We start from the raw sequence: 24,935 nt of genomic DNA, 5'->3' as shown, positions 1-24,935 counted from the left end.
TGTGAGAACAATGAGAACAAAGATCCACTATAGATAAACAGAGAGCTGATATCACTATGGTTTGGAAAAATGTATAAACTGTCTTTGGATTTTTGTATTGATATACTCCTAAGGCTTTAAACACAAAGATACCATTTTAGCCCTCAGAAATACAAGAACAAAAGTCACTATGAGAAAAATCGATTTCCCATACCCAGTTTTGTGTGCTCAAATGTTAAATGTTACCTCAAATTTCTGCCTTCAGATCAAGAAGGTTAAAAAAGCAAGAAGCAGAAAAATATGCATAGCAGCACACTTTTATTAAAAAGGGAATATATTTTTATTATATAGAAAAATATATGGAAGGACACAAACAAAATCAGTCAATACTGTCTCTACTGTATGTCTTTTTAAAATAATACTGCATAAATTTTTTACTAAAGATTTTTTTTTGAGAAAGAAGCATCATATTTCAGGATAGGGAATTTAATGGTCTTACAAGCAAAGAAAAACACAAAAATATATTTTGGGTCTTTCTCTTTTCTGTATCTGTTATGAAGAAATACTCTTACATTTCACCCTACAGAAATATATCAAATCAGAACACAGTTGTGGTTATGTCACTAATTCACTAAGAAATTTCACTAAAGTCATATATATGAGACCAAAAACGAAAAAAAAAAAAAAAAAGGAATCAAATGAAAAACTGCCTACTGTTGTAACATAAAAGCCAGAAATAAAAGATGAGAAAATAAGAAGAGGGAGGAGAAAAAGAAGGAGGTGGAAGAATAAGGAAAGAGAAAGGAGGAAGGAAGAGGAGAAGGAAGAGGAAGGAAGAGGAGGAGGAAAGAGGGAAGGAGGAGAAAGAGGAGACAAATAACTAACCTGTCAAGTAAGAAATGGTCTGAAATGCAAAAGGTGACTTAGAATTCATGTAATTAAAACTTGAGATTCAATTTGAAGAGGTACTTACCTATCTAAAGAACCATACATAAATTTTAAGGTTTGGACGACATTTTCTATCATATTCCTTAGCCGAGGAAGAGGAACTCTAAAAAAGCAAAATGACACATATTAATTTACAGCATAATCAAATGACATTTATCTAAAAGAAGCAGATCATCCTTGAATTTTACACAAACGGAATGTGAAAAGTGTATGTGTCAACTCTGAGTAAAGCTGTATAAAATGGTCGCTTTCAATGACCATTGATCACTTTATTCTAGATTTAGTTCCAGCATGAATCTAACAGGGACTTTATAACACCATTTATTTGCAAATCACGTAACTCTTTCTAAAGTTCAGTTTCTTCATCTGTAAAATGAGGCCAATAGTCACCAAGCCCTTCTCAGATTGATTCTGAGGATTAAATGAAATTAATGCAAATAAACTAGTTTTTACAAGACCTGGGCCCACAAAAAGAAATGCTAAATTCTTGACACTTTTTAGTATTACCCACATATCAACTGGGCCTCCAAATCCTGTGACAAAAACATACTCTTAATTGAAATGGAGAATGGGAAGAAAGTAGGAGAAAGGAAATAAAGAAATGGACTTATATTTTCTCATTGAAGCCTTATAAGAATTTTATAAGGTAGCTCTTATTATTTCCATTATGCCAGTGAGTAAACAGAAGTCCAAGAAGTTACATAATTTCTGCAAGGGTAGAAAGGGAGTAGAGCCTGCTGGTGAGCACTCATCTTCTTAGACCCGAAGTTATTCTCTCACTACCCCACACTGTCCTCCTGGTTAGGTTTCCGCTATTCACTGCAGCCATCACGGGAATGTGATCTTCCCATCTGAAAACACATGTCCCTCGATCATGTGCCCCACCCTAAATGCTGTGGGACAGCACTTTTCTCACCCTGCTTATAAAAGGCACAGAGGTGAGGAGGGAAACACGCAGTTTATGGCACTGAAATGGACGAGGAGAAAATCCCAGGGCTTTGAGTTCAATTACAAACCACGTGCAAAATGTTGGTGATATGAAGACATGTAAGTTGACACTGAAGAGGTGCTTGTGCATGATCTTTCAATACTCTATTTCCAAGTTTGAATAAATGAGAATAATACTACCTATCTTTTAGTTATGTGAAATGAGATGGAAGAGGGAAAATAATCTGGAACAGAAGGTTGGTATGAGCATTTAAGAGAAGGGTAAAGAGATGGCTCAAGCTTACTTTTCAGTGGAAGCTCAGAAAAGAGAATAAAGGGGATCTTCAAATTAATTCTAACTTATCAAGCCAAGTTCTTTAGGATAGGAATGACATAAATATTTAGGGAAGATGGCCTCCCTTCCCCCACCCCGATTAATAAAGATTAAGAAACTGGCTAGAGCATACCTCATGTGGCACAACCTTGGTCCAGAGTTCAGCAGTGACAGTCCTTTGTTGGCTTCAAGATACAACCTCACCTGGAAACTGTCTCTGCTTAGCTGATTCGGCTGGTGTTATCAGAGTGTGGTTGAACAGCCTTTGCTCAGTTGCTTAGCCAGGTCTGCCTTTCCTCTCTCTAACTGCCTATGCTGCCTTTATCTCACCACTGTATTTTCTTTCTTCTCTTTTGCCTTTTGGGCTGATACAAAAGTCTTAAAGAGACATGTTTTACTCTGCTGCTACATCCTAAATCATCTCATTCTGGATGTTCTCCAATCTTTGTAAACCCAAAATTTATTTCTTTTCTTTTCTTTTTCTTTCTTTTTTTGAGACATTGTCTTGCTCTGTTACCCAGGCTGGAGTACAGTGGCAGCATCACAGCTAACTGCAACCTCCACCTCCAAGGCCCAAGCAATCCTCCCACCTCAGCCTCCCAAGTAGCTGGGACTACAGATGCATGCCACCGTGCCTGGCTAATTTTTGCATTTTCTGTAGAGACAGGGTTTCACCATGTTACCTATGCTGGTCTTGAACTCCTGAGCTCAAGAAATCCACCAGCCTTGGTCTCCCAAAGTGCTAGGAGGTGTGAGCCACTGCCTGGCTGTAGACCCATACTTTCTAAACAACTCTTTTGTTCCTCATAATCCAAACTCACAGGGCAGTCTCTGAGAAGGGTTCAGTATCCTATTTTAGACAGAAAAACACACATTTTTCTCTTGTGTGGCTGGTTAAAGAGTGCCCTCATCTAGTATATGTCACAGCGCCATTATCCCCCATGTTAAAAGATTTGAACCCCACATTTATGATTATATTTCTTTCTGTCCAAAATTAAAGTTACCTTCAAAACATAATCATTTTGATACTTTTCACTGTAGCCATCTTTGGAATTCCTGTTGTGATGGTAAAATAGGTCCACAAATTCTTTGATACTCTTCCCCTCAAGAAGTGAGGCTTAATTCCTCTCCCCATGAGTGTGGGCTGAGCTTAGTAACTTAATTCTAACAAACAGAATGGTGGAAATGACAAATATTGTGGAAATGGCAGTGTATCACTTCTAAGGTTAAGACATAAAAGGTCTTGTAGCATCCCCCTCTTTCTGTGTTTTGGCTTGCCACTTTGGAGGAAGCCAGGTGACATGTTATGAGGATAACCAAGCAGCTACAGAGAGGTCCACGTGGCAAGAAACTAGGCTTCCTATCAATGGCCATGTGTATAAGCCACTTTGGAAGCAGATTCTCCAGCTCCAGTTAAAGCCTTCAGATAAGTCTATCCCTGGCCAACACTGGATTGTAACCTCAAGAAAAGATCTTGAAGCAGAACTACCTGCTAGGTTACTCCTGGATTCCTGAACCACAAAAATACCTCTGTGTTAATAAATGTTTACTATTTAAGTTTAAATTACCCCTATGTTTTGGGGAACGATTTGTTACACAGCAATAAAAAATGAATACACTGCTATATAATGAAGGAAATCTGGTTAACAAAATCATTAGTAATAAAAAATAGTCATATTCACGTTCAGATTGGCTAGATAATGCAGTTCAGATTGGCTAGATAATGCATCTTTCTGGTACATCTTTTTCTTTCTTGGGAAGCTTGAAGCAACACCAAGAGAAAATTTATCTCAACTGGTATTCTCTAAAGTTGTATCCGTCACATATTATAGTATTTGCTTTGATATTTGATTCCTATTTTGTAGACCATATGCTATGATTCTACAGACCAAAGGGGAAAACTAAAATGTGTTTAATTACTTAATAAAAGTTGTCCGAATACCTTTTAAAGTAGGCAAAAGTCTAAATTACAAGTTTTAAAAACCATTGAACAGGAACATAACACTATTATAATAGTAGTTAAGTTCATCTCCTTGGGGCCATTCTCCATACTTGTAGTCTATTTCTCCCTTGATTTTCAATGTTCTATGACATTAGGGAATCAATGTTGTAAAAAGAATTCAGACAGACCCTCAATCAATTTCCAATCCTGCCTCTTGTTGACTATGCGAGCTTTGGCAAGTTATTGAACCCTCTTTTGATTTTACTTTCCTCATATACAAAATGGAGCCAGTAATCACTAAGTATGTCTGGAAGTGATTTTGAAGATTAAATGAGTTTAATAAATGTAAAGTTTATTAAATAATAAATTTAATATTTATTAAATATTAAATGCAGTCCCTGGAGCACAAGGTCAGTTTATTATAAATGTCAATCCTGCTTTTACCTCCAACTATTAAATGTATACTTCAAAATACTCACAAAAAAGTTAAGAGGGAGACCATGATAATATAAGATATACCATTAGAGAAGTCACTTTAGAGTTACATATACCTTATTTTGTCAAAGATGCTCAAATTAGGGCAAAATACCCTTCTGCTGACCCTTAATTCTCCAAAATCTGGTCCAACAGTAAAAAACTGTAAATGTGCAAAATCCAAATCACAATATTGTAAAAAATTTTAGCAGAGACAGAGCTCATCTCTCAGCCACCTCTCTACTGACCACAAAAGAAGCAAGTGTATTGACAGCCCCACCCTTACGAACTGGCCCAGCTGAGGCTCCATGGCACCTTTCTGCATTATTCATACCAAATGAACACAGGTAACTATTTTACTAGCGCAATAGATCTTTAAACTGTAAAACTGTTCAAGGAGTTTGTCTTTTGACAAAAATGTAATAATTTTAACAAAAGAAACGTAGTATTATTTTGAAATGATTTTAAGGTAAGCAAAAACCTCAACTTACTCTTCAGAAGGCAGGCCAATTAGCAACAACTTGTCAGATTCTTTCCAATAAGCCATGTGAATTTGTTTTCCATTTAAAAGGAGGGATGAGCTAAGAAACAATAAACTCAAAATAAGATAAAAATATCTTTAAATATCATAAAATTATAATTCATAAAAGATTGCATATGGTATGATTTAAGAACTGCATACTTAATAAGTAGATTCCTTTTCATATACCTGTCACACAAAAAACGCAAGGAATTATATGACAGTAAAAATATACTGCAACATATTAAAAAAAAAAAAAAAAACAGAAAACTCTAGGCCAGGCTGGGTGTGGTGGCTCACACCTATGATCCCAGCACTTTGGGAGACCAAGGCAGGTGGATCTCTTGAGGTCACGAGTTCGAGAATAGCCTGGTCAACATTGCAAAACCCTGTCTCTACTAAAAACACAAAAGACAGCCTGGTGTGGTGGTACATGCCTGTGATCCCGGCTACTCAGGAGGCTGAGGTACAAGAAGTGCTTCAACCTGGGAGGCGGAGGTTGCAGTGAGCCGAGATTGTGCCACTGCACTCCAGCCTAGGTGACACAGTGAGACTATGTCTCAAAAAGAGAAAAAAGAAAACTCTAGGACAAACAAAAGTAGACCCATTATAGAAAAAAAAAAAAAGTTGAAATTATCTTGCTAACATTAAGCATAATATAATTTTTTTTTTCCAAAAGAAAGCTTCAAAACTGGGTGCAGTGGATCATACCTATAATCCCAGCACTTAAGGGAAGCTAAAGTGGGAAGATCACTTAAGCCCAGAAGTTTGAGACCACCCTGGGGAACAAAGTAAGACCCCATTTCTAAACAAAATAATAATAATAAAAAAAATTAGCTGGGCATAGTGGAGCAGTCCTGTAGTCTTAGCTACTTGGGATGGGGACTGAGATGGGAGGATCACTTGAGGCTGGGAGGTCAAGGCTGTGGTGAGCCATGATTGCACTCCAGCATGGGTGACAAAGCGAGGCCCTGTCTCAATTAAAAAAAAAAAAAAAAAAAGAAAGCTTCATCTCAGTTGGTTAATTTAACAAATATTTTGTGACTGCCTATTTATGAAGATGATTTGCTAAAGAAAGGAAGATGTAGTCCCAGCTGAGATGACAATCAGTATGGGACACAAATATATAAACATGTAACCAAAATGTAAGTCAGATTTAAATGTGTTCTCAAGGAAACTTTTGGGGTGATGAATATATTCATTGTGTTGATAGTTTCAGGGTATACACCTATGTGAAAACTAATCAAATTGTACATTTTACATATGTTCAGTTTACTTCATTATACTTCAGTGAAGTTTTAAAAATTTAAATATGTTCTAAAAAGAGATACAATAACGAACTACGATAATACAGAGAACTTTGTGTAGAATTTTAAATATAAATTATTAAATGAATTTTTCCACACAGAACATTACTTTTGTCTTAATACATTTTAGAAATGCATACACTTTTAGACAAATATTAGACTCTTGTAGTATACTAATATTACTATAGTTTAAAAAGTGTGTATGCAACAAAAGATACACACATTGCTAAGGAACCCCTAAAATAAATAATTTTCATATTTATTACCTTCTCAGAAAAGTTTTTCTAGCTGTATTTACTGCTTTCCACATTTAACCCATATCTCATGGTTAATAACAAAATCTAAATATTAGGTAAAATAACATCTATTCTTTATGGTAGAAAAAACGAAGGCAAAAAAAAAAAACAAAAAACAAAAAAAACAAAAAAAAAACCCCAAAACACCACACAGAGAAACTTAAATTTTCTTTCTAATAAGACTATAAAGGAGGAATGCACACCTTATGCTAAATGAAATGCATCTCCTATGCTAAATGAAAGAAGCCAGTCACAAATAGCCACACATTATATGATTCCATTCATATGTAATGTCCAGAACAGGGATATCTATAGGAATGGAAAGTAGATTAGCAGTTGCCTAGGGGTTGGGCTGGCTGAGCTAAAGGGTATAGGATTTCTTTCTGAGGTGAGAAAAATGTTTTAAAATTGACTTTGATGAGGGTTGTGCATATCTGTGAATACACTAAAAAGCATTTACTTGTATACTTTAAAATTTATTATTTGTATATATTTAGGGGGTACAAGTACAGTTTTAATAGATGGATACTGCATGGTGGTGAAGTCTGGACTTTTAGTGTAACCATCACCTGAGGAGTGTATATTATATCCATGAAGTAGTTTCTCATTTCTGACTCCCCTCCCGCCCTTCAAAATCTCCAGTGTCTGTTATTTTACACTCTGCGTCCATGTGAACACATTATTTAGCCCCCATTTATAAGTGAGAATATGTAATATTTTCTGTTTGAGTTGTGTCACTTAAGATAATGGCCTCCAGTTCTATCTACGTTGCAGCAAATGACATGATTTCATTCTCTGTTATTTATTCCATTTACTTATTTAACTTATTCCATTTATTTATTTGTTCTTTTTTATTTCATCATATATACATACACCACATTTTCTTTATCCAGTCATCTGTTGATGGACGCTTAGATTGATTCCATTATCTTTGCTATTGTGAATAGCACTCATAAATATATGAGTGCAGGTATCTTTTTGATATAATGATTTCTTTTCTTTGGGTATATACCCAGTCATGGGGTTACTGGATCAAATTGTAGTTCTATGTTTAGTTTTTTGAGAAATCTCCATACTGTTTTCTGTAGAGGCTGTATTCATTTACAATTCCACCAGCACTGTATAAGCATTCCCTTTTCTCTGCATCCTCACCAGCATCTGTTATTTTTTGACCTTTTAATAACAGCTATTCTGACTGGTGTAAGATGTTATCTCATTGTGCTTTTAATTTGCACTTCTCTGATGATTAGTGATAAGCACTTTTTCATATGCACGTTATCCATTTGTATGTCTTCTTTTAAAAAATGTCTGTTCATGTCCTTTGCCCACTTTTTAATGGGGTTATTGGTTGTTTTCTTGTTGAGTTCGCTATATAGATTCTGGATATTAGTCACTTGGTGGATGTGCAATCTGCAAATATTTTCTCTCATTCTGAAGGCTATCTATTGACTCTGTACTATTTCTTTCGCTGTGTAGAAACTTTTCAGTTTAATTAAGTCCTACTTACCTATTTTTTGGTTTTGTTGCATTTGCTTTTGAGGTCTTACTCATGAATTATTTGCCTAGGCCAATATCCAGAAGAGTTTTTCCTAGGTTTTCTTCTAGCATTTTTATAGTGTCAGGAATTACACTGAAGTCTTTAATCTAACTTGAGTTCATTTTTGTATATGGTGACAGAGATGGGTTCAGTTTCATTCTTTTGCATATGGCTATCCAACTGTCCCAGCACCATTTATTGAACAGGGTATACTTTCCCCAGTATATATTTTTGTCAACTTTGTCAAAGATCAATTGGCTATAGGCATGTGGCTTTATTTCTGTTTCTCTATTCTGTTCCATTGATCTATGTGTCTATTTTTATACCAGTACCATGCTGTTTTGGGTTACTATAGCCTTATAGTATAATTTGAAATCAGGTGATGTGATGCCTCTAAGTTTTGTTCTTTTTGCTGAGGACTGCTTTGGCTATTCAGGCTCTTTTTTGGTTCCATATCAATTTTAGGATTACACATGCACTTCAAATGGGTGAACTGTATCACTTATGTACTATATCTCAATAAAGATGTTTAAAAAATAAAAAGAGGCCTGCAATATGCTTTTATGAACCCAAATTTATAAACTAAATAGAGCCTCCAGTACTGTATTGAAAATAAACTAACAGTTTGTTTACACAATATATTAAAGTCACATAGTTAAACATGACTTTCAATTAGTTAAAAAATAAAATTCTTCTTTCTATTGCCTTGTAGATTCTACCTCTTTTAAAATTATAGAAATGTCATTTCTACCTGAATATGGGGAAAAAAAAGTTAAAGGCTAGAAAATCCAATTTGATATTTTCTCAGTATTATGGAGGCTGTTGAAATTTGAGGTAAAATTTTTTTGTAAAGTCTAAAATTGTTGAATATTAAAGAAGAAAAATTGTTTATAATTCTTAGATTTATTTTATGGAAAAAAACACAAACCTAAAAGCTTTGAGCCTCTTCTTCCCATAAATTAACTATGGCATTTCAGTGTCAGGGCTTAATAAATCAATGGAATGGGTATTTGACTCTATAATTGACTATATTAAGAGTTTTAAATATAAAATTATTTGACCTCAATTGGATGAATGATGCTCATCCATCACTGAGTATCTACACTGATGATGAATGCATCTGTCCTATTTGTCTATTTTTGGTTTTGTTGCATTTGCTTTTGAGGTCTTAGTCATGAATTATTTGCCTAGACCAATGTACAGAAACATTTTTCCTAGGTTTTCCTCTAGCATTTTTATAGTGTCAAGTCTTACTTTTAAGCCTTTAACCTAAATCAAGTTAGATTAAAGGGACAAATGGGAGCTAAATAATGTGTACACATGGACATAGAGTGTGGAATAACAGACACTGGAGAGTTTTAAGGGTGGAAGGGTAGGAAAATTCACTGATTATGAATAGCCCTCCTAAAGAACATTCTGCATTTTTCTATCATTGTTGTAAGAACAGAGTATGTCCTAACTATATGACCAATTTTGGTGTTCAGTCATTCTTGCCAATTCTGTTTGCCACAAAGGTATTGCTTAGGAAGTTAACAATCAAGATAGAAACATGAAAAAGCTGAGATTCATAATTATGCCATGCTTAAAAGATACACCTTCATGAAGAAATAATAAATATAGACCCAACTGTTATTTAAAATGTGCCAAAACACCCAGATCTACAGCTGTGTTGAGAATCTACACTTCAAATAGATGATTGGTAGAAATAACTTAGATGAAGCAAAAATCTGCAGACATTCTGCAGATCTCGTTATCTATAATGTATAGATATGTACATGTATATACATAGATTATAGACTATCATGTATATAATACATATATTGTAGATACAAGTATACTTGTATAACAGATACTTGTTTCAGCATTTTATTTGTCAGGGTGAAATAAAAGAACTTGAAAAAAACAGAATTAAAGGCAAATAAAAATTATTACCTAGTAACTTGTGTCCCAGTTACGTTTTCCAGCATGTCACAGAGTGTGAGAAAAATCCCTCTCACACTTTTAAGTTTCTGAGATGCTTCAGACATTGGATAATGATAAAGAATTTCCTGCTGTTAAATGAAACAAATGATCAAACCACCCAATTTTCTAACCAGTACCTTTGTCAGGGAAAGTTCAAAGTTTGTATTAAGAAAAGAACAAAAAATGAATCCTTTCAGCTTCAGTGGGAGTTTTGTTCAAACACAAGGGGAGAACTATGCTTGGAATTTTAACACATTAACTAGCATGTAAAATACTACACTTGAAAATAAGTTGGAGACTGCCAAAATTAGTCATAACAACAAATAACATACTAAGTAGGATACTAATTAATTTAAATTACAATTCATTTAAAATAGTTTCAAACTTTAATCTCTTTAATAATAATTTGTAATACTAATATTTTATTATATTTTGTTAATAGTATACAGTTATTCTCATCCCTGTGGTTACACAGCTACATAGGTACCACAAGTAACTATTAGGAGTCTTTAAATTTATTTACTTTTATACTACTTTTTTAAAAGACAATATTCAACATTTTTGGTGAAATCATTAAATCCAAGCCAAGACAGCAATTAAACTTACAAAGTGAGAATACAGAACTAAATTATAATATAGATAATAAGAAAAAAGTGTCACAATATTATAAAATCTTATCTGTCAAATTTGAAACACTGTGTATGCCACAAACTAATCTGAATTCAAACTTTAAAAGAGCGTATTTTATTTTAAAACATGGAAAATACTAGATGTACAAGATAATTCACAAAATGCCTTATGTTTTTCTATTTTCAAGAAGAGCATGTCTCAGGAAACAGTTTTTATAAAATAAAATGACCAATTTCAAAATCAGGATGTGGACTGTCTTAATACTGTCATACAAAGGGATGAACCATTCTGTACCTAATTTTTTGTTGTTACTTAAAGCAACATTTATTTCTCTCACAAGGAAAATTAAAAGCAGGCAAAATGAAAATGTTAAGATAGAAACCATGTAGAATTCAGAGTAGCTTCCAGTTGCCCTGTTTAATGACTGTATCCATAAATATTAATATTGCCACTATTGAAAACCCAAGCTCCTTAAATAGCATCATATATTTTCTCTGGTTCACTATCTCTCTAAAGAGTATTACATATCTTGCTGTGGTCTCACTATACAATAAATAATTACATGATATAGTCTCCATGTAAGCACATTCAATATATGCAAATTGCTATAGAATATGCTGGTCAAATACACTCTGCCTAACAACTAAAATTTTATTGCAGTAATTCTAATGTAAAAAAGTTACAAACATTATTTTATATCTAGAAATTAAGTTAAATATCAGTTAAGAGCTTCTGTTGTCTACTTAACAGATTTAAATCTTGGCCAATAAATAATTTTATTGTATTTAGCCAAAATACCATACACTACTTTAAACAAAAAAAAACCCCATATACTCTTTGAATAGTTTTTCGAAATCTCCAAGCTTATGGTCTTTACATTTTGAAATCTTGCAACTTAAAGAAGATAAGCTTTTATCAAATATGTAACTCACAGAAAACCTTGTGACAGGTAAAATGACCTTATGAGATTTTATTATAAATTAAGCCATACCAGTCAAAAAAGGTCATTTGAGAAGGTCTCTATTCCAATCATAAAAGCCTCACTATTAAAGACCTGGCAAACTCTACGGTTCTTAACCAATTTAATTAGCTGCATTTTTAAGCACTTATTAGTAGCATGCATTTGCAGCAGCTTCCACTCTGTTCAATAAGAATAAAAGCCTCTCTTAATTACAATGTTGATACAGGGCTGGCAACAGACAGAAACCTGTTCTTTTGAGAAACATCTACACTTTCCCATGGAAAGAAAGGCAAGAATGACAAAAGGTCTTAGCAGTATCTTACTCCAAAATGACTTAGAAGATTCAGGATGTTATTGTCCCAGAAATTTGTTGTATGTTTTATATAACAAATGCTTAAATATTTCATTTGTTTTAAAAATATAAAGGATCAGTACTACACACAAGAAATCAGAATTATTAACTCTAGGTCTGTATGTATTTTTCAGAACACAGAAATAACAAAAATGTGTTTAAGTAAATTCCTTCTTTGCCATTTTGATTATTCACTAAATTTTGATATATGAAGCAACACAAGGAAATGAATCCTTTTGGATAAAATAGCTTTAGCATTGAGAACACAGACTCGAAGGATTTCAAAAAGAAAGAGATACAGATTAGTTAAAAACCTTTTAAATCTCACTTCTGTGGAAAGCATTATGTTTGACTAGATGCTCTGAGAGACCCTTTTGTTGTAAAACCAGATCCATGGCCAGAACATACTTGTCAAACTGCTGACATGCAAGAAGCAGAGAGGTTTCCAAGGACAACCTTCCAACCTCCTCCATTATTGCAGAGCAAGTTAGGGCCTCTGCTGGGAGTGTTGAGTGGTGGGCAGAAGGACAGAAGCAGGCCTGTCCTGAGGGCTGATTCCCATGACAGCTTCCGTCAGGACACTGAGTACTGGGCTAGGCACAAGGTAGGTGAGCTGAGCCTAGAACCACTTTGTTAAGACCATACCCTCAAGTCAGACTGAAATATCCTAGGTCAGTGGCAAAAGCAGAAGAAACAAATTATCTCTGGAGGACAGCATCCCCTTATTAGAATGACAAGACTCCCAAAGATAACATCAAGCAATAAGTTTAGTCAAAGATCCCCAAGGACATAAGAAGGCAAGCCATTGCAAGTGAAAACCTTGTGGCATGTGAGAATCCTCTCAGGACTAGAGCTTGTAGAATGGGCAGATACAGAATATAGAGTCTACAAGTTTAGAGTTACAAAGATGAGCAAGCAACAAAAGACCACCAGGAATATCATGGCAGATTTGAAATGATGATTAAACACTTTTCAGAAACTTCTAAAAATAAATATGTAATTGTTTAAATACAAAACACAATGGAGAGATTAAACAACAGTTGGGGCATAGAAGAAGTAAAAAGCTGAACAAACACTAGAAAAGGCACATTCCTTACAAAGGAATGATAGACTGACAGTAGACTTCTTAAGAGCAATAATGGAGGTCAAAGACAAAGGGATACTATCTTCAAATAGATTAGAGAAAATAACTATCTACCTAGGTGGCACAAGCAACTTACGTATTCACTTGATCTTCTTCCTGGCCACACAGGAAGGCTACATTTCTTACTTCCTTGCATATGGATAGACCATGTGACTAATTCTACCCAATGGAACATGAGCAGAAATGATGTTACTTCTTTCAAGTCAGGTCTCCAAAATGTCCCATGTGATACTGTCTGCCTTCTCTCTTCTCTCATTGGTCAATTAGATGCAAAGGATCTAACAAAGGACTCCTAAGCCCTTGGGAATAATAGGAACACTAGAAGAAAGGCTGGAGTCACTGAGCCACATGACCAGGAATAGTTCAATGAAATGAGATCTAAACTTTCATCATGTTAAGCCACTGAGACATTAGGATTGTTTGTTATAGCAAGTAGCCTACCCAAATGAATACAATCTAGAATTATCAAGCTACCTTTCAAGAAGAGGTAAAAAAAGCCATCATCAGATAAATAACAACAAAAAGAATTGATCACCAACACACTTTCACTAAAAAGACATGTTTAAAATATATGTTTTAGGAAGAAAATAATGATCCAATAAGGACAGTTTCCGATGTAAGAGGATGATGAATAAAGAAAATATGAGGCACAATTGTAAATTTAAGCTAGGTAAAGCTGTATGAAATATATAATATTTATATTAAAAACAAACATACAAATATATAATATATAATTATATTTATACATTTTATAATACATCATTTATATATTATATAATATATACTTAATTTATAAATTTTATGGTGTATAAAATGTTATAATAAGTAGTAGTTATAATTATAGATGATGGAGAAAAGAGAGCACTAAAATATTGATGACAATAGCACATAAGTAAAGAGAAGGGTAACTGAAGCTAAGGTGTATTAAGGGGTTTGAGTTATTTGAAAAGGGGTTAAAATAGTGTTTCACTTTAGAATCTGTTAAGACAAATATCATGATAAAATTTTAGCTGTAATCATTTAAAAAACAGAAAGAGTATATAGCAAAAATAATGATACAAGCAACCAAAAATAGATAAGAAAAATACCACAGAAAAAGCAGTTCCAGTAGAAATTTTCAAAGAAGGTAGCAGAAATGAATTCAAATATATCAGTAATCTCTATAAATGGATCCACTGAGTTTGTTAGAAGAGAGAGACTGCCAGATTGGAAATAGGCTGTGTGTAAAAGACACGTCACATACATAAAGACACGGACTGAGAAAAAGAAAGAAAAAAATTCAAATACTTATAAAATAAAGCTGTATGATATTAAATATTATTTTTAAAATGTTACTGTTAAAAAAGGACTTTAAGACAGAAACAAACTAGGGTGGAGAGGATCATATCATGAGGTCAAAAAGTTCAGTTATCCAGGAAGATTTAATAATTCTAAACATTAATGTACCTAACAAAATTGTCTCAAAATATATAAAGCATAAATATTTAGAACTGGAGGGAAAAATGGACAAATCCTCATCAGAGGGGGAGATTTCTATATCTTTCTTAATTATGAATAGGCAAAGCAGACAAGAAACCAATAAAAGATAAAACTTGAACAAAACAATTAACAGCCTCAAAACATTGATGTTGAAAGGTAACCTGGTATCAAAGAAAGGGCACAGAATTTGGAAACACTTCAGCTTAAATAGAAATTGTCAGTTACTAGCTATGTAAACTTAAACACTGTACTTATCTTTACTAGGATTATTTCCTTTACCTGCAAATAAAAATACCCAATATCTGATATTATGCTAGACAAAAAGTAGGTGTTCAATAAACATTGAAAATGAATTTAAAAAATGTGTAAAACATAAAAACTATCGACAACCTATGTAAGAAAGTTAATGCTACATCCCCCTGCATTAAAAGCTATTAACAGAAGGAGGGAATTGACTGTAACAGGGCACAGAGGAAATTTTTTGAAGTGATAAAAATGTCCCATATCATGATTGTGATACTGCTTACAAAAGTATAATATATTTGTCAAAACTCATCAAATTGTACACTTAAAATTGTTGAATTTTATTATGTATACGTAATACTTCAATGAAACATATCGAAAAGAGCTAAAAAGAGACCTTAGCTTCTAAATTAAAAGATACTGCAACAATACCTTCCTCTTTTTTCTTTTCCTACAGAAATAACTGAATAATTTGTTTTCATTTTAAAAATATTTGTGGTATGAAATATCCATATCTATAATAGAGTATTAGATACACAATTTTAAAGAAAAATAGTTAATTCATTTTTGTCTCTTCCTTAAATCAAATATATTCACTATTCACTGGGAATACAATAAAAGGTCCTTACTTTTTCCTTTGGACTTTTGAGGACACTCACCTCTTCCTTTGAGGTTTCTGAGTCGAGCTGTAGTGTGAGATACATAATGATATGAGGAGTGTTTAGGCTACTCTGCTGGATACCTTCAACCTCTTCTCCCCAGAGAAGCTTGACTAAATCACTTGTGTTCGACTGTGTCTTTTTCTGTCTTGGTTGGGATGTCTCCTTTTTCACAGCATATGCATTTTCAAATGTCAGTTTCACCTTTAAAAATTAAAGCAATGTGTTGATTTTTCAACAAGGGAAAATCAGCTGCAATTTTCACAATGAAGGATCTGTGCATGCACATACACCCAGGTATGTACAGTATGTATAAATCATCCCAGAGTGAGGACTCCTGATGGCTGAGGCTGCATATTCTTGTATCTTCAGCTCCTAAGAGAGTGTCTGATACATATTACCACAAATATTTATTGAATAAGAATGTATAATGTTCTGTATAAAAATTCATTTGGCTGGGCGCGGTGGCTCAAGCCTGTAATCCCAGCACTTTGGGAGGCCGAGGCGGGCGGATCACGAGGTCAGGAGATCGAGACCCTCCTGGCTAACACGGTGAAACCCCGTCTCTACTAAAAATACAAAAAACTAGCCAGGCGCGGTGGCGGGCGCCTGTAGTCCCAGCTACTCGGAGGCTGAGGCGGGAGAATGGCGGGAACCCGGGAGGCGGAGCTTGCAGTGAGCTGAGATCCGGCCACTGCACTCCAGCCTGGGCGACACAGCGAGACTCCGTCTCAAAAAAAAAAAAAAAAAAAAAAAAAAAAAAAAAAATTCATTTAATCAAACATAATCATTGCAGTCTAAATTGTTGACTATAAAAATAAGACAGGCCATCAAAAACCAGAAATTAGTATGATCTGATGGTGCAAAAAGAATAACATCACAATATGAATGCTGACAGCACTGGCTCATCTGGGAAGATAGAAGGAAGAGATTCAGCATTAAGAGTGACTTCACACAACAGAGTTAACTCTCCTTTCAAATAAGGTGGTATTTCAAATATTCTTCTCTCAGACATTCTTTCTGGTTCTTTAAAACAAAGGCCAAGGAGAGTAAACGCTATCAACATGCTAGATCTTAAACCAACATGGCTCTAAGAAGATTATCAATTTTATCAAGACAGTTTTAATTTCATGGCCTGATGTTAAGACTGGTAAGAGTCCAGAATGTGGCCATTTACCACAGGTATGGAAAGGTAGCCTCCACTTCTCAATTACCTAATGGTCTGGTACTGGTCCGTGGCCTGGCGGTTGGGGACCCCTGGTGTAAGAGGATGTCCTTATTCTTAGGAGATACATGCCAAAGGACTTAGGGATGAAGTATTAAAATTACCTATCCTTGGAAAAGGAAATATTTGTCTAGATACCAATTGGTCAAAGATAACTCGTTCATTTCAAAGAAGCACCAAAACTGGATAGCCACACATAGAAGAATGATACTCTATCTCTCACCGTATACAAAAATTAACTTAAGATGGATTAAAGACTCAAATCTAAGACCTGAAACCATAACAATTCCAGAAGAAAACGTACTCTTTGGACACTGGCATAGGCAAAGAATTTATGACTAAGACTCCAAAAGCAAATGCAACAAAAATGAAAATAAATAAATGGGACCCAATTAAACTAAAAAGCTTTTGCACAGCAGAAGAAATAATCAACAGAGTAAACAGCCTACAGGATGGGAGAAAATAGTTGTAAACTATGCATCTGACAAAAAACTAATATTCAGAATCTCTAAAGAACTCAAATAAATCAGCAAGAAAAAAGTAATCCCATTAAAAAGTGGGCAAATGACTTGAATAGACATTTCTCAAAAGAAGATATACAAATGGTCAACAAACATGAAAAAATGCTCAACATGACTAATCATCAGGGAAATGCAAGTTAAAATAAAATGAGGTACCACCTTACCCCAACCAGAATGGACATTATTAAAAAGTCAGAAAACAATAGATGGAGCAGACGTGGTGAAAAGGGAACGCTTATGCCCTGCTGTTGGGAATGTAAATTAGTACAACCTCTATGGAAAACAGTATGAAGACTTCTAAAAGAACTAAAAGCAGATCTATTATTAGATCCAGCAACCCCACTACTGGGTATCTACCCCAAATTCCTTTTTCTGGAATGAGGATTTAGAAGTACCCAAAAGAAAGTATATGGGAGCCTTTGGTGGTGTTCTCTGGAAATGTGAGAACTCTTTGGGGGAATTCCTGAGTACAGATTTTGTGACAGATAGATGGGAGCTCTGAAGATTGTCCCCTGGCATTGGGCTTTAGGAAGGAGCTCTGAGTGAAGATGTGTGAGCAGTACGGAAGGGGAGAAATCAGATCAGAGGGAGCATGAGATGAGTCACATCCTAGGGCAGCAGGTGTCACAGAGATGCAGCTGGAGTGTCTATGAGACTTTTGCATAAGCAGTGGTGACAAGAAAGTGGGTCCTCAGAGAAAGAAACGCATCTCAGAACAGGGAAGGCATCTTTCCCAGCTGAGATTCTTATGGGTGGAGAGGTCAAAAGATAGGGTGCAATCTACCAAAAATAAAAAAGGGAAATTTTTAAGTCCACCAAAAATAGACTTAAAAATTCACTAATTTTCTTCAGGCAGCAGCAACAACCTCAAATTTACGACTGGTTTGCTATGCTTGGTGAAAAACAACATACTTGAAAACTACTGTTATACTTGGCAAACAACATCATTTCTTTTCTGTGGTGCAAGGATCTTTTTGTCTCACCACGACAAAAACTCTAACACACACCACCAAACCATCCATTAAAATTCCTTAAGGAACTATTTCAGCCACCATTCTTCTGATTTAAGTAAAGTTGGCTCCATAATACAAATAAAATTATACTTTAAAAAGACATTTTTAAAAGCTAACATGTTAAGTAGCTACAAATGTCAGGAAATCTGGTTGCCTTGATAAAATGGTAAAGGGTGAGACAGATAACCAAATTAAGAGTTAAGTGCTATTTTAAAAAACAGATTGATATACATAAATATTAGGGATATTATGTGTTTTACAGGGAAAAACTTTTATTAAATGATACTTAATGTAAGTTAGTTTACTTGAAGCTTCTTATAAAGGGTTTTCTCTTATTACTCGGTGAGACTTTAACCTGGTCAAGGTTCAGGATCTTTCGTGTCCTATGTCCCTCTTCTTTGTGCAGTTTGCCCAGCCTTTCCTCAGACCCAAGGAAGCACTCTCTATGACTCATCACTTCCAAAGTCTTGTCACTTTGTCTTTTCTTTCTACTTCAGTCTTTAGCCTATCCTATTTAAAAAGCAATGTCTCTTCCAAACAAAGAAATCATCTACCAAACAAAGAAATCCTCTGATTCCCCTTTAGCTACCATCCTCTTCACAGATGGGACCTGGGGAGGCTGTCCAGAATTTCCAGCGGCTGCAGAAGCTGACCAGTCTCCCATCTCTGCCTCAGTCTGCACTGTCTCTCCCATCATCTACACTGCTCTCTGCATGTCTCATCCTTTCCCTGTTGGCTAATAGCTGGCAGATGCTTTCAATACTCCTTAGTCAAAATTCTGAAGGAATTGAGTCTGACTGGCTCAGCAGATTATCTCTCCTCCATCCTCTTCTCTTCTTGGGCCACCTCACTGAGTGACTGAAGACAAAACTTGGAAGGCTTCTTGGACTTCTCTCTATCCTGTAGAAAGTATTGTCCTCTTTCCTTCCTCTCTATCTTAAATCTAATCTCCTCCTCCATCCCCGGTCAGCATGTTGCTCAGGCCTTTATCATCTCTCTTCTGGACTACTGCAAAACCAACCACCTGGTTTCCTGACCTCCAGTCTTGCATATGCCTCCCCGATCCAGAGTGAAATATTCCTAAAATGCAAATCTGATTTGCATATAAGTCCTGCACTTTAAAATGTTGATATAAATGGTTACTTCTGGGTTCTGAGAATAGATTTACAAATATCTAAAAAATGTTACTAGTTTGTTTTCTAATTTTTCCACAGTATATGTATCATTTCTGTGTAACAAGGAAATAATAAAAGTTAAAACATTCCACTAAAGAATCATCTCCTTTAAGAAGCCTTTGCCCCCTCCTTTAGGCCTAAGAACTACCTGAGAGAGAAGAGGCCAAGACTAATAATCTTCAGGCTGTTCTCCTAGAAAAGCAGTTAGGATCCTCCAAAGCTCTAAAAAAGCCAGCTATGGCCCAGAGCTAAATGAAATCAGTCTTGGTCTTCTGCAAAATTTGGACCCAAGCTCCCAGATAAAGACAGGGGAGGAGACGATATACTACATGCATGATTATGTACCTGTTAAATAAATGAGAGCACAGAGCTGCAGAAACGGATCAGAGTCACAAAAGTCAGCAATTAGATGAGTATTTGCATCTTTGTTCTTGTCATTTAAATTTTTGAAAACCTCTTTTTAAAATCAACATTTTAGAAATTCTGAAACTACAGAAAAGTTGTAAGAAGAGTACAGTGATCGCCCATAATCCCACATCTAATGGCACTATTGTTAACATTTTGTCACATTTGCTTCATTTTGTCTCTTCTCTCTGGTCTTCCTTTCCTTTCCTTCCATACTCCTCCTTTCTCTATATGTATTTTTAAGTTTCTTGGCTGAACCATTTGAAAATTATTTGCAGGTATTTTAATACATCGTCCCTAAGTACTTTAGCAGGTCTCTCCTAAGGATAAGGGCATCTTCTTACACCAGGGGTCGTCAACCTCAGGCCACAGACAGGTATCAGAACCATTAGGAAACAGGTGGGATAGCAGGAGGTGAGTGGCCAGTGAGTGAAGCTTCATCCATATTTACAGCCACTCCCCATCATTCACATTACCACCTGAGCTCTACCTCCTGTCACATCAGTGGTGATATTAGATTCTCCCAGGAGCACAAAACCTATTGGGAACTGTGCATGTGGGGGATCTAGGCTGTGCACTCCTTATGATAATCTAATGCGTGATAATCTCTCACTGTCTCCTGTCACCCCCAGATAGGACCGTCTAATTGCAGGAAGACAAGCTCAGGGTTCCCACTGATTCTACATTATGGTGAGTTGTATAATTATTTCATAATAATAGAAATAAAGTATACAATAAATGTATACCTGACTACTCTTGTGTGTTTAAAAAGGATGGGTTAATTGTGGATGGAACTGGTCCAAAATATTTAAATCCTTCTTTCTTTCTCTCCCTTTTTATTCTGCTAAGTGTGCACAGCTGAATTTGCAAAGGTTAATTAAATATAAATATAATGTAATTCTACTGTAAACATAACTTTTCATATTTTTGAAGAAGAAGAGACATGATTGAACTCTGGTAATACTGGAAGCACACCTGCAACCAAGATAAGAAGAAAAGGGGATCCCTCACTCAGTGATAATACATAGCACTTTATTTCTATTATTATTATAATACATTGTAATATATAATGAAATAATTATATAACTCACCATAATGTACAATCAGTGGGAACGTTGAATTTGTTTTCCTGCAACTAGATGGTCCCATCTGGGGGTGATGGGAGACAGTGACAAATCATCAGGCATTAGATTCTCATAAGGAGCATATAACCTAGATCCCTTTCTTGCATGCACAGTTCACAATAGGGTTCGTGCTCCTAGGAGAATCTAATGCCACTGCTGATCTAACAGGAGGTGGAGCTCAGACACTAATGTGAGCGATGGGGAGCAGCTGTAAATACAGATGAATCTTTGCTCGCTTGCCCACTGCTCACTTCCTGCTATGGAGTCCAGTTCCTAATAGGCCATGAACCACTACCAGTCCATGGCCCAGGATTTGGGGACCCCTGCTCTAACCCATATAAAGCATATCATCTTCCCTATGCCCCCAAAAAGAGAACACTAATTCCTGATGCTATCTAGAACAGAATATTCATGGTATACTCTGTTACCAAAAGGTATAGCACTCACAAAATAACCCTAATAAATGAAAAATGTCATTTACGATACACAGTGTCAATGTTTAGGGTATCAAAATGACTTTTTATACAATAAATTTATTTCTATCTACAAGGATTGAAAAGTAATTCATTAAGTAGCCAAACAAAAGTCCAGGAGAAAAGCTTAATTAAATGACAAAAAAAAAAAAAAAATCAAGAAACTTGTATAATTTGTTTTTAAAATAAAATCACATTGGAAAAAAAACTTTATAGCAACAGTGATCTTAGTAAGTCAGAGAACAGAAAACTCCATGACTATTTAAAATGACTCTTCTAGGAACTAGATTGTCGTAAGCATATATGGTAGTTATAATGGGAAGTTTGTAATTATATATATTTTCATTACTGTTGCTGTTACTGCTTTACGTAGAATTTTATTTGCAGATATTTTTCTCTCTTTTTAGAATAATCTCCAAAAGCTAATAATATTAGCAAGAGCTAAATTTTCTTAAATAGCCAATTACCAATGTAACTCATCCATTATACATGATACTTTTCAGAAGCTTAAAAAGGAAAATAGTGCAGGATATATTTATTTTATGTAACATCATAAAATATAGAAAAAGAATGTCCATACCTGCATAGGTCCAGGAATGCAAGACAGAACTCTCTCGATGTTTTCAGTAGTAACATCAACATCATTCACAGCAACAAGGACATCACCTGAAACCAGAATAACAATAAAAGATAGTTTTATTAATATCCAAAAACGATAGAGGTCTAGAATTGGAACATTAAACAGCTACTCTGACCTCCTCAAAGTTCAGTGAGAAATGTGGCACAGACAAGCACGAACGTGTCCAAGTTTATACAGCTCATTGGTGGCAGGGCTAATCTCCTAACTTTACTCCTCTTAATCTATGATACTGCCCATCATTACACCATAAATAATACAACCTATAAATATTTAAAAAGATAAATATTTTTATTCTTGATGCAATTGGGAGAATTATGTAAATCCAAAGAACAAATGGAAAATTTATAGCATGAACCAAATACTGTACTTGACAAAACTGAATCTAACCACTTAGACCCACAGTAAAAACAAAACAAAACAAAACAAAAAACAAAACAAAAAAAAACCCAGCTGAAATTCTAATTAAATCCATGTGGCACATCGTAACACAATATGCTATGGTATTCACTTCTGTTACTGATCTATGTCTACACACAGTTCTTTGCTTCAAAGGCCCCAACCATATCAAAATACACTGCATGTTTGGTAAAAAATTTCCTTTTCCATGTACTTAAAAAAATGTATATGTTTTCCAAATCTGACAATAAAATAAAGATCAGTGTTGAAATGGAAACTTACTTTCAGAATATAATTAAAGATACTATCAAAATACCAGTGAGCTGTATTATTAGAAATACAGACATACCAAAGTTATTTTTCTCATCATTCCTAAATATATTATTAGGAAATTGAAGAAATAATTCATATTCATCCATTCACTTACCAAATATTTACTGAGCACTTACTGTGTGCCAGGCACTGCTCTAAGCACTAGAGAAAAAGAACTGAACAAAGACAAAATCTCTACCCTCAGGGAGCTTAATAGTCTTTGGGGAAGATGGATAACAAACATGTATAAAGGTTGAGCACCCCAAATCCAAAAATTGAAAACCCAAAATGCTCCAAAATTCAAAATATTTTGAGCACCAACCTGACCCTCAAAGGAAATGTTCATTGGAGCATTTTGGATTTGGGATTATCAGACTTGGGATGTTCAACAGGTAAACATAATGCAATATTCCAAAAAAAAAAAAAAAAAAAATCGGAAGCACTTCTGGTTCCAGGTATTTTGAATAAGGAGTACTCAACCTGTATATGTAGAATTGCATTGGTAGACAATTCTTCATGAGTCTCATGTTTCTGCACATCTTATAGGCCGAGGTATTGAGAGTCTTTGCTCTAGACGGTCTTTTCTTTTTCTTTTTTTTTTTTTAATTATTATACTTTAAGTTCTAGGGTACATGTGCACAACATGCAAGTTTGTTACATATGTATACATGTGCCATGTTGGTGTGCTGCACCCATTAACTCGTCGTTTACGTTAGATATATCTCCTAATGCTATCCCTCCCTCCCCACCCACGCCCCACAATAGGCCCCGGTATGTGATGTTCCCCTTCCTGTGTCCAAGTGATCCCATTGTTCAATTCCCACCTATAAGTGAGAACATGTGGTGTTTGGTTTTCTGTTCTTGTGACAGTTTGCTGAGAATGATGGTTTCCAGCTGCATCCATGTCCCTGCAAAGGACACGAACTCATCCTTTTTATGGCTGCATAGTATTCCATGGTGTATATGTGCCACATTTTCTTAATCCAGTCTGTCACTGATGGACATTTGGGTTGATTCCAAGTCTTTGCTATTGTGAATAGTGCCACAGTAAACATACGTGTGCATGTGTCTTTATAGCAGCATGATTTATAATCCTTTGGGTATATACCCAGGAATGGGATGGCTGGGTCAAATGGTATTTCTAGTTCTAGATCCTTGAGGAATCGCCACACTGTTTTCCACAATGGTTGAACTAGTTTACAGTCCCACCAACAGTGTAAAAGTGTTCCTATTTCTCCACATCCTCTCCAACACCTGTTGTTTCCTGACTTTTTAATGATCGCCATTCTAACTGGTGTGAGATGGTATCTCATTGTGGTTTTGATTTGCATTCCTCTGATGGCCAGTGATGATGAGCATTTTTTCATGTGTCTGTTGGCTGCATAAATGTCTTCTTTTGAGAAATGTCTGTTCATATCCTTTGCCCACTTTTTGATGGGGTTGTTTTTTCTTGTAAATTTGTTTGAGTTCTTTGTAGATTCTGGATATTAGCCCTTTGTCAGATGGGTAGATTGCAAAAATTTTCTCCCATTCTGTAGGTTGCCTGTTCACTCTGATGGTAGTTTCTTTTGCTGTGCAGAAGCTCTTTAGTTTAATTAGATCTCATTTGTCAATTTTGGCTTTTGTTGCCATTGCTTTTGGTGTTTTAGACATGAAGTCCTTGTCCATGCCTATGTCCTGAATGGTATTAACTAGGTTTTCTTCTAGGGTTTTTATGGTATTAGGTCTAACATTTAAGTCTCTAATCCATCTTGAATTAATTTTCATATAAGGAGTAAGGAAAGTATCCAGTTTCAGCTTTCTCCTTATGGCTAGCCAATTTTCCCAGCACCATTTATTAAATAGGGAATCCTTTCCCCATTTCTTGTTTGTCAGGTTTGTCAAAGATCAGATGGCTGTAGATGTGTGGTATTATTTCTGAGGGCTCTGTTCTGTTCCATTGGTCTATATCTCTGTT

At 35.2% G+C, this 24,935-nt stretch overlaps 1 protein-coding gene across 2 annotated transcripts in view; it reads right to left on the bottom strand.

Annotated features, from left to right (window-relative positions):
• The window catches only part of INTU (inturned planar cell polarity protein), a 144,164-nt gene that overhangs the window by 84,817 nt on the left and 34,412 nt on the right, over positions 1-24,935 (bottom strand). For both annotated transcript variants that reach the window (XM_030924308.1, XM_010375043.2), the window contains exons 3-7: positions 22,211-22,296; positions 15,695-15,898; positions 10,197-10,315; positions 5,096-5,185; positions 953-1,030 (exon numbers count right to left, since the gene is read on the bottom strand). In XM_030924308.1, coding sequence (XP_030780168.1) covers positions 953-1,030; positions 5,096-5,185; positions 10,197-10,315; positions 15,695-15,898; positions 22,211-22,296 — 577 coding nt within the window. The remainder of the gene's footprint in view (positions 1-952; positions 1,031-5,095; positions 5,186-10,196; positions 10,316-15,694; positions 15,899-22,210; positions 22,297-24,935) is intronic.

The sequence above is a fragment of the Rhinopithecus roxellana genome, chromosome 2 (genome assembly GCF_007565055.1).
Source record: "Rhinopithecus roxellana isolate Shanxi Qingling chromosome 2, ASM756505v1, whole genome shotgun sequence".
Lineage (NCBI taxonomy): Eukaryota > Metazoa > Chordata > Mammalia > Primates > Cercopithecidae > Rhinopithecus > Rhinopithecus roxellana.
Note: the sequence above shows the minus strand (reverse complement) of the source record. Positions and strands in the feature narration are given on the sequence as shown.